Source organism: Pelobates fuscus, chromosome 13, assembly GCF_036172605.1.
Source record: "Pelobates fuscus isolate aPelFus1 chromosome 13, aPelFus1.pri, whole genome shotgun sequence".
Lineage (NCBI taxonomy): Eukaryota > Metazoa > Chordata > Amphibia > Anura > Pelobatidae > Pelobates > Pelobates fuscus.
The window spans coordinates 11,995,482-12,010,300 of record NC_086329.1 but is presented as its reverse complement, the minus strand read 5'-3'; the positions used below and the strand labels follow the sequence as shown (position 1 = coordinate 12,010,300).

General features: G+C 38.7%; 1 protein-coding gene across 1 annotated transcript in view; it reads right to left on the bottom strand.

Moving 5' to 3' along the window:
* Window positions 1-6,363: 6,363 nt before the first annotated feature.
* PRKCH (protein kinase C eta) overlaps window positions 6,364-14,819 on the bottom strand; it is a 114,738-nt gene continuing 106,282 nt past the window's right edge. Inside the window, exons 13-14 of the mRNA XM_063440430.1 lie at window positions 8,404-8,547; window positions 6,364-7,416 (exon numbers count right to left, since the gene is read on the bottom strand). Of these exons, the coding sequence (XP_063296500.1) occupies window positions 7,237-7,416; window positions 8,404-8,547 (324 nt within the window). The 3' untranslated portion in view covers window positions 6,364-7,236. The remainder of the gene's footprint in view (window positions 7,417-8,403; window positions 8,548-14,819) is intronic.

Here is a 14,819-nt window from a genome sequence, read left to right as displayed (position 1 = left end):
AGATTTGAGGTCATTCTTTCTTTCAAGGCCATGCGAAATGTCAAATCGTGAAACAATAAGAAATATAGATGAGGGTTTAACCCTTTCAATATAGCATGGTTAAAGTAGTGTTTGTTTAGGTATTGGCACCAGTGGATATCGTAGGTGCCAAATTTATAAAAACTTTACTCCAGAGTTTGGGCAGATGTCTTTTAAAAGTATGTTTTGAAGTGGTTGTGGTCATGCCTGGACTAAAACATTCTACAATTCCCAAAGGGAAACTGACCACAACATCCCACCATGGGAGAAGTGGTTGTGACTAGGTCATTGCATGGCTAAGTCCCCATCGTTGGTTTCCAATTTGAATATCGTTTTCGAGCTATAAACATGGTTCAACTTCCAACAACGGTCCTAAAATGACAGTCCACGGCCCAAATACAAAAACACACAAAAATAAACAACATTTTTTAAAACAATATTTAGTAGATATACCCCAAATGAAAACATACATGGATTTAATTATGCATTAGGGGTAAATCTAAATACAGCTTGCAAAAGCTCCAGATTTCTTCTCTGCAGCCTTTGCAAGCCCTCCCCTTCTAACACCGCCCAGACTGTCTGTGGCTGTCCAATCAAAGACTTCCCATTGCAGTTTAATGAGAAGTCTTTGCAAGGGAGGTGCTCTGGGCAATTGCTGCCTCTTGAGTTTATCTAACAAAAACAGGAAGTAACAGAACATGTTGTCTGCTTAAAAAAAGCCAGGCGGTGTAACCAGGTTAATTTGTAAAAGTGTCAATTTCTATCGAAATCTGCACTTTTTGTAAAATGAAACAGACGGCAGGCACACTGTGCTGGATGAACCACATTCACAGACAGATGGTGGCCAATTCTGTTAAATTTTAGCGTTCAGTTCCGTATTTCTACAATTTGGTGTCAGATTTCATCATTCAGCTGTATCTGACTAGTTATTTCTTTCTAATTTTGTATTCCTGGCAATTCACATTTAAGAGAATAACTTTGAAAAAACATGTTTTATAGTAATACCATTTATTTCCCCCTTTGAAATTTTTATTTTTATTTTATTTCTTGAAATCTGTAAGCAGTGGTGGCTTCAATGGAACCCTACATTTTTCTACTACTCCCGTTCCAATTCTAGCCGTAAAGCTACAGATCCCCAAATTGTTGCAGGTTGTGCTCACGGCAGGGCTTCAATAGATCTGGCAGTTGCTTATTGTCAAGTGGTAATGTCCTTAATAGTATATCATGTTGTATAAATCCAAAGCTATTAGCTATCCACCCTAAAGGTAGATCCCCAACATTCTATGATGCTGTTCAGCTTTAATGATGGCAAAGCATCATGGGAAATCATGGGACCTATACCTTTGTAACCCCTGAAGTATGACGACTAGTGCGCAATAGCCAAGTGTGTTTTTACAGGAAGAACTACAATAGGGGTTTACTCACAAAACCTTGAATTGTGCAGAATTGAAAAATAAGGCAATTGCAAATTTAAATGCCAAAACAAAATATCCTCTAATTCTAAATGTATTTATTTTTTCCCCAGCTTTGGCTTAAACGTTGCAATTCCTGGAGAATGCCAGACAATTCCAACAAACCTCATTGTTAAATGACACAAATTTGACAGTTCTCCTTTAAGATCCTATATGCTCACACAACAGATATCAAGATATACATTACATGGTTCATTAGAGTGCACGGTCAGTTGTAAGGGTGTAATAGGACAGACTAGTCATGCAGTGGCATTTGCAGCGTCCTTGAACTTTGGTCTCAGATTTTACATGAAGTTATTTAAAGACACGGTGCCTTGTGTTAGACACAGCATGGATTTATGAATCTGCACGGATAATTATTCTCACAACATATTTTCCCCCCAGAAACATTTCAGAAAAAGTTTTTTTTTTTTTTTTTTTAAATCACCTAAAATAAAATTTGTTGTTGAATTATTTAAAAAAAATGCATACTATTATTAGAAAGTTTAGACTATTCATTTTAATTGTATTGTAGTTTTTATAGACAACAGAGCGACAGGAGTCATAGGTGTAATAAAAAACATAAGTAGCACACACGCCCTACAAGGTAATATAATAAATGTAACATATCACATATCAGCTGTAGTGAGGTGCAACATTTGTAAAAATATTCTTAGATCAGTGTTACAGACCTTGATCAAGATAGATCTAGATAATAACAAAATGCATCAGCAGATCAGCAATATGTATATAACAGATGAGGGGGAAGCTATGCAATTTGCACGTGATTAGGGATTTAGAATTCCGTGCTAGATAATTCTATTTATTGCGAAGATTATACATTTATATTCATTACAAGAGGATTGGATCTCCCGTTCAACATAAAGGGATACATAAAAAAAAAAAAAAATCTTCTTATATTTATCTTGCTGTATAATAACCTATTTCGAACTTATCTAAATATACATATATTTTAATATACATTCCTGTAAAAAAAAAAAGGAAAAAAAATAATAATATTTATTTAAGCATCTTGCTACAAAGTTAAAAACTGCAAGTTATAAACACATTAAAAAACGGTCCTATATTAAAAAGGAATTTTATCCTGCATAGGTGCTACTTTTTAAATTACCTATAAAATTGTGTATTACTGCTTTTACACTAAAAACAAATTGCTGTATAATTGCTTAATGTTCTGCATATAATAAAGCTATTACCTCGTTTTGTAAAAAACAACATATTTTATTGCAGATTGTTAAACAAATAAATGAAATTGTAGTTGTTACACTACCGACCATACACAACACCCACAGACTTCACAGTATGTTACAAGGTAGATGTTCACATATAGGTGATAGTAATACAGCACTCAGGAATCTAAAAATAATAATAGATATAGCCATACATAGTGTAATGTGCATAAATAACATTAGAATTTATGTATCTGCGAAAGAAAACCAAGTTTGCACTCCAGACACCCCCATCCTCATGAAGAAGTACTCCCAAAATGACATAAATAGGTTGGCATAACTTGGTGCAAACTTGGTTCCCATCGCAATACCCAGTATTGGCACCTTGAGGCTGATTATATAGAGCCTGACACTGCTCTGCACTTGTGAGTGTAATTATATCAATGTATGTTTCCATTGTCATTTATACAGATTACACTATGTATGGCTATATCTATTTTTTGTAGATTCCCGAGTGCTTTATTACTATCACCTCTATGTGGACATCTACCTTGTAACACACTGTGAAGTATGGTATATTCAATCTTCTATTTAGCACCGGGTGTTGTGTATAATGTGTAGTGTAACAACTGCAATTTCATTTACATGTATGTATGTATGTTAAGGTGATTGGGGAAATACCTAAAGTCATATACACACCTATTGTATTATTTTGAAGCGCCTCTACACCTACTGGTTTACAGTGTTATTTGTTGTGATATTGGTAAACTAGATTTTGGCAGATTATATCCCAAAATGCTCCTTCTAAACAAGAAGCAGAAAATCTTTGAAGTGCGCAAGTCTCTGCTATAGACTATTAGGCACTGTATTACACCCCAAACTGTCCGAGATTCAAATAGACTGTCCCTATTTTATGGCTTCTTGCAGCACAAGAGTGTGATTACATGCAGTTGCACTATGGAAAAAGAAATCGGGGCATTCTGGATATTCTAGAAGGCTTTCTGAAGCAGCTTAAATCGGCTCTGTCATTATAGTTACTGTTTGCCCCCTGCCTTCCTATGGCTCCTTCAAATATTTGTATGGTCAGAAGAAGCATGAGTTCCTCTTTTAACATCACAGGGGAAAGTGGAAGTCTTATAGCTGCAGTTATACACAAACTATGTGCAAGGAGGCCAGGACAAAGTGCCTCTTACTACCACAACTAATAAAACGAGCTGTGGTTTTTGCATGTTTTTGGAGATACCCTTTAATTTTCTGGAACCTTTATAAAAGTTCAGATGCTTTCGGAAAATATTCACAGCATTAAATGTATCCATATACTTATATGTGTAGGCATTTGAAATGCTCCTGTGATGGGCCAAACGTCTAAAAGACTGCCGAAGGAATTATAGTACAACGCAGTTACAGATCCAGAGTTCAGCCATCCCCAATATAGATGCACAAACGTGAATGCACGTAGCCACAACTTTAATCCGAAAATGACTTAATTTAAGTATTAACATCTGCTAGCTCTGTCCAGAAGTTTCGAAACAATAAAATGACGTAACAGGCTATAGAATGTGATATACCCAATTATAAGAAGATTATCATAACGCTCTGCTGCTTATCCTTGCTCAAGCTACACCTCCATGTGCGAGAATAAAATATGCTTTTTTTTTATACCGAGTAGCTCAGTGAGAATGAAGTGGCCCCTGTGTGATAAGACAGTGGTTATTGCTCCAACTGTAGTATATCCATTACATTTTCACCACCGCAAGTTCGAATTTTCAAATGGTCCACCTAGCCCTTCCGTCATTCAGTGGGGTAATATCAAGATTCCAGAAATTATTTGAAAACGGGCACATCTGCAGTTTTCCCTTATGGGTTAAATAATCTTATATCATCTACTTCAGTAATGAAAACTATTAAATTATTATTTCGGCTATTGTGATCAGTTTGACCATCAGTACAAAAGATTTTATTGTGAGCAAATGTTTTTTTTTGTTTTTTATGTTCTGTAAAAAATGTGTTTAGGCATTTAGCACCATGCATATAAAAAAAAGATTTTAATGGAGAATTATTTTCTAGATTGTATTGTAGACAAAACCATGTTGGGGAGTAGAAAACAGAAAACAGAAGTCTAAATAAAAAGCAAAACAAGAGTTTTTTTTTTCTTTTTTATATATTTCATATTGAAGAATATATAGTGGGAAAACCCAAATTTGCATGGAATCCTTACACAGCAGACAAAATGAATGCATTAATTCCCACTGACATTTTAGCTTCTCTGCTAAAAGTTCATAATCTATAATATTTAAACAGCTTGTCTTTTTTTTTCCTACATCAGCGGTCTCTAAACTTTGTCAAACTGTAACTACAAAATATGTTACATCAAGTTTAAAAAGCATAAAAGAAAGTTAAAATAAATAAACAGGATTTCAAAGCAAACTGTACATTGTGCTGGTTCTATTGTTGGTCAGAGCGTGGATAAAACAGAGACATTTCCCAAGTTTTGTTGTGTTGAAAAGCCTTTTTGTTTTCTTACCAAGACAGTGATTGAGGAGAATTGATATGAAAATGGAACATTTTAGGCTTAAACAGCTAAGGTGTAAAAGTCTTGATTTTTCTAACTTCTGCTAAAACTCAAGTACACAATATTTCTGTTGTGTTTTCCATGACACAAACCCAAATCGCACACAATCACACTGCTAGATACAATCACACATACTGCTGCACACACACCCCCGTAGGCACCCTGCTTTTGCCTACCATTTAGCACCAGGAGGGTGGGTTCCCTGGGGACCTATTCTAACCATGCAGGCACAGGTGAGAGCTTTGGCAGGCTGCTCCCCTCATGCACCATTTCTCTTTTTCAAGCACTGGGAGTATGTGATCTGAGACCACCACCTTCTACCAATAAATTAATTAAGGGCTGGCCCTCACTGCCCATTGCAGATATCAGGCCCGCACCGGTAGAGATCTTCAGATCTAGATCAGGCAGTTTTGCTAGCCACAAATCGTGCCATAGGTTGCCTATCCCAGATCTAGTCTAAACTTTTCTACTCACCCAAATTTAACTCTATCCAGAAACTGTTTCCGGAGGAGGAGAAGTGTATTTTGAAATGATGAAATCGCATCTGACAGCAAAGGATGAAGGGAGAAGTATATTATATACAGAATATTGCGTATACTATTGGAACTATGGGTTACTTTCTCTACTTTACAAACTAATCTTTCGTTTCTTTAAAAGAAGCTGTATTCCTAACACTATAGTGTCCTTCCGCCCACACACCCCTGCAGGCAAATAAAGGGTTAAAAGACCCTTTTACACTTGCCCGATTCCAGAGTCGTTGTCTTTCAGTGCTGAGATGGGTTCTTCCTTCTCCCACATCAGTCGAGGAGGGGACCTGTTGTGCATGCGCGGCAAGCGACTCGAGCACATTAGGCCTTTACCATGGGAAAGCATGGGGGATTTAAAGACGTTGGACGTCCTCATGCAAGACGTGAGGATGTCCAGTGTCGTTACACAGACAGTCTTAACCCTGCAATGTAAACTGTGATGTTTCTCTAAAACAGCAATGTTTTACATTGCAGGATTAAAGGGACATGGACATTGCACCCAGTCCACCTCTTTTTGATAAAGTAGTCTGGGTGCCTATAGTGTCTCTTTAACTTTTCACCACTATAAATCTAAATGATTTAAAACGACTAAATCTACTGTGTGATCACCATGCAGCCTCAAAGTAAAACAAACCCCTACAATCGTGCCTAGCTACATTTCCAATGCCCTGTTATATTTGGAGCTATACATTTAAATGCAAATGATTTGTGATATTCTGTTTACCTGAAAATAAGCCAATCCTGCTTCGGTCAGTAGAGGGATGTCTATGCTCCAATGGCACATGAGCAAACTCCATGTTTCCAGGGCAATGGTGTCTATGGTAAATTTACTAAACTAGGTAATGAATGGTAAAACAAACAGGGGACTGCTTATTTCAGGAAGAAGATTAATGTACATTACTTGTAGAACAAATAATAAATGTTCTAGATTTCTGCACTACTTCGTTAGATGGACCTGTAACTTGGCCTTGCTATACTTCTCCTCTTATTTAATAGGGGATGGCTGAACATCTGATAATGTTGCTACAATGTCTAGGAGATCCTGCCACTCAACATCTTGCACTGTCCTGAATGGCTCACCTTGAACAAGTGACTTACCTATTCAGAGACTGAACTGATGTTCTAAAATGCTGCATTAATACACCCAACCATGAAAATACAACCCTTCTCCACTGATCTGTATTAATTTCATCCGTAAGGATAGATCAGCAATATGTCCAGACAGGCAACCTGTAACGTCAGGATGGATACTTTCCTCTTCACAAGAGTCAATGTGTCTCATGCAGAGACATTGATTCCGCTATCATCATCCGATGCTTATTCTCAAGACACGCAGATAGAGAACCAGCATTATAAATAATTAATTCTCTACCCACAGGGACGCACGTTGTCAACATGACATTGTCTGAGTCCTTCTTCCTTGTGTCTTTGGCTGTCACGGTGTCAGGAATAAATAAGAAATCCCCAGAGAGTAACGTCTACTGCTGCGTCCTGGCGTTCCCATCTTGTGAAAAGCTCTGGTGATCAGGAGCCGTGTATGAAAAGTGTCTGAACTCATCCTGATTAATCATTGGGAGCAATCGCTCATCAATAGGGGTTAATACTGCGTCTTCTTTAACAAACTCCGGATCAAAGTTGCTGACGTCTTCTCGAGATTTCTGGGAAAAAAAGGAAAGAATATATCTATATATGTATACATTAATGAAAAACAAAACATAAATAAATGAAAAGAAGAGGTACTTGGCTTGCCGATCAAGGGATTAATATCTTCCTGCTGTGAAATCTGCAAAGACTAGGAAGTAGATGACAATAGCAGATCAGTCAATCCTGACAATCCTTTTTTTTTAAATTTTTTAGAGGATTTCTAATGAAGGATCTGTGTAGATTCAATAAACTCCTCTCTTATAGAGTTGCATTGATTCAATGCAGCTCTATGAGGAGATGCTGATTGGTGCAGTGCAGCTATTGGCCGTGCATGCGCAGTAGCCAACCAATGCTGTCCTGTGGGAATTATCAATCAATTTATCAATCCATTTGATAATCTCTCCATGGAGGTGGTGCCAGCAGCGGCAAGACTTGTGGTGCGTGGGAAAAAAAGGTGAGTTTAAACACCTTTCTACTGCACAGTGGGGGGCCGGACACTTAAATAATTATTTTAACACTATAGTGTTAGGAATACACGTTTGTGTTCCTGACACTATAGTGGTTCTTTAACCAGCCCTCAGGAACTATTGTGGAAGTAAAAATGATAATACTATACACTTACATTTGGCCGAGGCCAGGAGCTGCTCCTGTGCCGTTCTCTCTGTCTTATTTCAAAGATGGCTTCTTGCTTCTCTCTCCTGTAGGCACTATAACACCACCACCTGGTGCTATGGCCCAGTTATGGCCTCTGATTAGAGAGGCCAATAGCATTAAGATTAAGGCAAAACTTGCAAGACTGATCGATGATATTTCTTAATGACACAGAATGCTAATTAGCTAATCAAGCAAACTGGATGACTCATACATCTATTTTTCTTTCTTTCCCTGAAAGATAGAGTTTAAGTTCCCCTTTCTTGGACTAACCTAGTCCTTATAAATATATATACATACATACATACATACATACATAAATACATACACGGGTTACAAATCACACTTACAATTCGTGGTCTGAAAGGTGGCTCAATCTCCTTCTTGTTCAGTTTATCCCAATTAATGTCCTTAAAAAATGGGTGCCACAGAATGGCTTTCTCACCCCCCAAAGCCAAGCTACCCAACCGTTTGTTTGGCTTCTTCTTCATGAACTAAAACATAGACAGAAAACCTTATTAGATCCTTTAATCTACAAAGAAATAGAGAAATATTTAATAAATATATTTCAGAAATCTGTTAACAACACAATCTCCTGTACAGTTATTACTGGCAGTCAAACACCTGGATAATTCTAGATAAATCTAGATAATTTTAGTGATGTCCCATGGGTCACAGATCCCATGTGTGAATGTAATGCGTGGACTATAAAGAGAAAATAAATCTAAATGCATTCAGTAATGTCCATACACAGCTCTTTATTACATAATATCCTTCAGCAACATAAAAAGCAGACACACTATAAGTGTGTGTTTACACAATTTCCCACTTACTGGGTATGAAAAATCCCCAAGAACTTGTATGTTTCTCTGATGTGTTTGATATATTATTGAGGGTAAAGTAGTTCAGCTGAATTTCAGTTCAGTTTCATTTTACACCCCGTAGCACACAGCAGACAGACAATATCACTGAAGCTAAATACGCTCGCTTAGAACAAGTGCAAGTACAGTATCTGCATACCACCAGCAGCCAGGCCACGTATGGCCACCAACGCCACCATAGACAGAAAATGGAAAAGGTCCAAGGGATACGGTAGTTATTTTTCTTAATGCTAGCTGCACAAAAATCCATATGAGCACCTTCTAAGCTTGAAGGAGGACGTGAGACCATTAAGTGGTACGTCATGTGGCGTGAATGCACACCAAGCTAGTGTAGAACTGTTCCATCCACGTGCCCTGTTATCACTTTGCATACCGCAATAATTTCTAATGATCTGCTTGTTCTGCACCTACCAAGTACAGATCTCTGGTGTCCCCGGATGTGGGACACTAGAGTGAAAACCCAGCCTCAATCCACGTATTATGACTGCACTGCCTAACTGATAGGGTTATTATCTATGAAAATGTATGAGGTCCTAATGAAGACAAATATATAAGAACAAAACTGGGTAGATTTGTCATAATGCTACAATTAATTGAAATAATACAATTTAAAAAAAATGTATGAATTTCCTGAACTTAAAACGTAAGCTGGATTTTCACCAGTGGGAACAAGTGATGCAGACAAACTATTTTCCAGAAGTCTGCGGTCTGCTTAATAAAAGAAGAAGACTGTTCATTGATACTGAGCATTTTGGATCCTCTGCTGTTAGTTAGCCATTTACTGGAAAATTAAATCCAGCGTTTTATTGCCAGGGAATGTCTGAAACACGGCAGATTCACAGCAGATTTATCACTAAATCGCCAGAATCATTTTTTCCCCTTACTTTTTTAGTAAAATATAGAAAGTTTAATATAGTGTTAGAGACATATGAGAAGAATAACAGTGGGGGGAAAAAAACAAGTGTAGAAAAGTTTAGAGAAGATATATACAGGATGAAAGAAAGGTAAAGGAACGGAAAGGCGAGACGTGTGCAAGGGACAGATTATAGAAAAGATTCAACAATAAAGAGGGAGAGAGGCATCAACGCTTTGGATGGGATAGAAAGATCAGCATTTTATTTACTCCTCTTAAACATGCAAAATGGCAAATGCATTCCTCCCACGTGCCCCTAGTTAGTAGGCACAGTCTTTATTGTGGGCCCATTTCCCTCTGTTTATCTTTTCTCTCCTAATGTTCCTATTTTCTAGGAGCTCCATATTGTTGGTGTGTCTGACTGAGTGTATAACAGAGCTCCACAGCAATAATACTCCCAGTAATGTGTCTGAGTGTATAACAGAGCTCCACAGCAATAATACTCCCAGTAATGTGAGTGTATAACGGAGCTCCACAGCAATAATACTCCCAGTAATGTGTCTGAGTGTATAACAGAGCTCCACAGCAATAATACTCTCAGTAATGTGTCTGAGTGTATAACAGAGCTCCACAGCAATAATACTCCCAGTAATGTGTCTGACTGTATAACAGAGCCCCACAGCAATAATACTCCCAGTAATGTGAGTGTATAACGGAGCTCCACAGCAATAATACTCCCAGTAATGTGAGTGTATAACGGAGCTCCACAGCAATAATACTCCCAGTAATGTGTCTGAGTGTATAACAGAGCTCCACAGCAATAATACTCCCAGTAATGTGAGTGTATAACAGAGCTCCACAGCAATAATACTCCCAGTAATGTGTCTGAGTGTATAACATAGCTCCACAGCAATAATACTCCCAGTAATGTGTCTGAGTGTATAACATAGCTCCACAGCAATAATACTCCCAGTAATGTGTCTGAGTGTATAACAGAGCTCCCAGTAATAATACCCCCAGTAATGTGTCTAAATGTATAACAGAGCTCCACAGCATTAATACTCCCAGTAATGTGTCAGTGTATAACAGAGCTCAACAGCAATAATACTCCAAGTAATGTGTCTGAGTGTATAACAGAGCTCCCAGTAATAATACTCCCAGTAATGTGTCTGAGTGTGTAACAGAGCTCCCAGTAATAATACCCCCAGTAATGTGTCTAAATGTATAACAGAGCTCCACAGCAATAATACTCCAAGTAATGTGTCTGAGTGTATAACAGAGCTCCACAGCGATAATACTCCCAGTAATGTGTCTGACTGTATAACAGAGCTCCACAGCAATAATACTCCCAGTAATGTGTCTGACTGTATAACAGAGCTCCACGGCAATAATACTCCCATTAATGTGTCTGACTGTATAACAGAGCTCCACAGCAATAATACTCCGAGTAATGTGTGTGAGTGTATAAAAGAGCTCCACAGCGATAATACTCCCAGTAATGTGTTATTACAGAGCTCCACAGTAATAATACTCCCAGTAATGTGTCTAAATGTATAACAGAGCTCCACAGCAATAATACTCCCAGTAATGTGTCGGTGTATAACAGAGCTCCACAGCAAGAATACTCCTAGTAATGTGTCGTGGTATAACAGAGCTCCACAGCAAGAATACTCCTAGTAATGTGTCTGAGTGTATAACAGAGCTCAACAGCAATAATACTCCCAGTTATGTGTGTGAGTGTATAAAAGAGCTCCACAGCGATAATACTCCCAGTAATGTGTCTGACTGTATAACAGAGCTCCACAGCAATAATACTCCCAGTAATGTGTCTGCGTGTATAACAGAGCCCCCCAGTAATAATACTCCCAGTAATGTGTCTGAGTGTATAACAGAGCTCCCCAGTAATAATACTCCCAGTAATGTGTCTGAGTGTATCACAGAGCTCCCCAGTAATAATACTCCCAGTAATGTGACTGAGTGTATAACAGAGCTCCACAGCCATAATACTCCCAGTAATGTGTCTGAGTGTATAACAGAGCTCCTCCGCAATAATACTCCCAGTAATGTGTCTGAGTGTATAACAGAGCTCCACAGCAATAATACTCCCAGTAATGTGTCTGAGTGTATAACAGAGCTACACAGCAATAATACTCCCAGTAATGTGTCGTGGTATAACAGAGCTCCACAGCAAGAATACTCCTAGTAATGTGTCTGAGTGTATAACAGAGCTCAACAGCAATAATACTCCCAGTTATGTGTGAGTGCATAAAAGAGCTCCACAGCGATAATACTCCCAGTAATGTGTCTGACTGTATAACAGAGCTCCACAGCAATAATACTCCCAGTAATGTGTCTGACTGTATAACAGAGCTCCATGGCAATAATACTCCCAGTAATGTGTCTGCGTGTATAACAGAGCTCCCCAGTAATAATACTCCCAGTAATGTGTCTGAGTGTATCACAGAGCTCCCCAGTAATAATACTCCCAGTAATGTGACTGAGTGTATAACAGAGCTCCACAGCCATAATACTCCCAGTAATGTGTCTGAGTGTATAACAGAGCTCCTCCGCAATAATACTCCCAGTAATGTGTCTGAGTGTATAACAGAGCTCCACAGCAATAATACTCCCAGTAATGTGTCTGAGTGTATAACAGAGCTCAACAGCAATAATACTCCCAGTTATGTGTGTGAGTGCATAAAAGAGCTCCACAGCGATAATACTCCCAGTAATGTGTCTGACTGTATAACAGAGCTCCATGGCAATAATACTCCCATTAATGTGTCTGACTGTATAACAGAGCTCCACAGCAATAATACCCCCAGTAATGTGTCTAAATGTATAACAGAGCTCCACAGCAATAATACTCCCAGTAATGTGTCGTGGTATAACAGAGCTCCACAGCAAGAATACTCCTAGTAATGTGTCTGAGTGTATAACAGAGCTCAACAGCAATAATACTCCCAGTTATGTGTCCGAGTGTGTAACAGAGCTCCACGGCAATAATACTCCCAGTAATGTGTGTGAGTGTATAAAAGAGCTCCACAGCGATAATACTCCCAGTAATGTGTCTGAGTGTATAACAGAGCTCCACAGCAATAATACTCCCAGTAATGTGTCTGACTGTATAACAGAGCTCCATGGCAATAATACTCCCATTAATGTGTCTGACTGTATAACAGAGCTCCACAGCAATAATACTCCCAGTAATGTGTCGTGGTATAACAGAGCTCCACAGCAAGAATACTCCTAGTAATGTGTCTGACTGTGTAAAAGAGCACAACAGCAATAATACTCACAGTTATGTGTCCGAGTGTGTAACAGAGCTCCACGGCAATAATACTCCCAGTAATGTGTGTGAGTGTATAAAAGAGCTCCACAGCGATAATACTCCCAGTAATGTGTTATTACAGAGCTCCACAGTAATAATACTCCCAGTAATGTGTCTAAATGTTTAACAGAGCTCCACAGCAATAATACTCCCAGTAATGTGTCGGTGTATAACAGAGCTCCACAGCAAGAATACTCCTAGTAATGTGTCTGAGTGTATAACAGAGCTCCACAGCAATAATACTCCCAGTTATGTGTCTGAGTGTGTAACAGAGCTCCACGGCAATAATACTCCCAGTAATGTGTGTGAGTGTATAAAAGAGCTCCACAGCGATAATACTCCCAGTAATGTGTCTGAGAGCTCCACAGCAATAATACTCCCAGTAATGTGTCTGAGTGTATAACAGAGCTCCACGGCAATAATACTCCCAGTAATGTGTCTAAATGTATAACAGAGCTCCACAGCAAGAATACTCCCAGTAATGTGTCGGTGTATAACAGAGCTCAACAGCAATAATACTCCCAGTTATGTGTCTGAGTGTGTAACAGAGCTCCACGGCAATAATACTCCCAGTAATGTGTGTGAGTGTATAAAAGAGCTCCACAGCGATAATACTCCCAGTAATGTGTTATTACAGAGCTCCACAGTAATAATACTCCCAGTAATGTGTCTAAATGTATAACAGAGCTCCACAGCGATAATACTCCCAGTAATGTGTCTGAGTGTATAACAGAGCTCCCCAGTAATAATACTCCCAGTAATGTGTCTGAGTGTATAACAGAGCTCCCCAGTAATAATACTCCCAGTAATGTGTCCGAGTGTATAACAGAGCTCCACAGCAATAATACTCCCAGTAATGTGTCTGAGTGTATAACAGAGCTCCTCCGCAATAATACTCCCAGTAATGTGTCTGAGTGTATAACAGAGCTCCACAGAAATAATACTCCCAGTAATGTGTCTGAGTGTATAACAGAGCTCCACAGCCATAATACTCCCAGTAATGTGTCTGAGTGTATAACATAGCTCCACAGCAATAATACTCCCAGTAATGTGTCTGAGTGTATAACAGAGCTCCACAGCAATAATACTCCCAGTAATGTGTCTGAGTGTTTAACTGAGCTCCACAGTAATAATACTCCCAGTAATGTGTCTGAGTGTATAACAGAGCTCCCCAGCAATAATACTCCCAGTAATGTGTCAGTGTATAACAGAGCTCCACAGCAATAATAGTCCTAGTAATGTGTCTGAGTGTATAGCAGAGCTCCACAGCAATAATACTCCCAGTAATGTGTCTGAGTGTATAACAGAGCTCCACAGCAGTAATACTCCCAGTAATGTATCAGAGTGTATAACAGAGCTCCGCAGCCATAATACTCCCAGTAATGTGTCTGAGTGTATCACAGAGCTCCACAGCAAGAATAATCCCAGTAATGTGTGAGTGTATAACAGAGCCCACAGCAATAATACTCCCAGTAATGTGTCTGAGTGTATTACAGAACCTCACCGTTATAATATTCCTAGTAATGTGTCTTTAAACTACAATAAATGTGTTTAGAAAGCAGTCTGTGGAAATAAGATAGATTGTTCTTCTTTTAGATTACATTTTAGTTATATCACTTTATTAGCAAATCACCTGAAATTTAACAGAAGAGCCCCGCCCCTGGCCTTGACCGCACTCCCTCTCACACCCGTAATATTAAA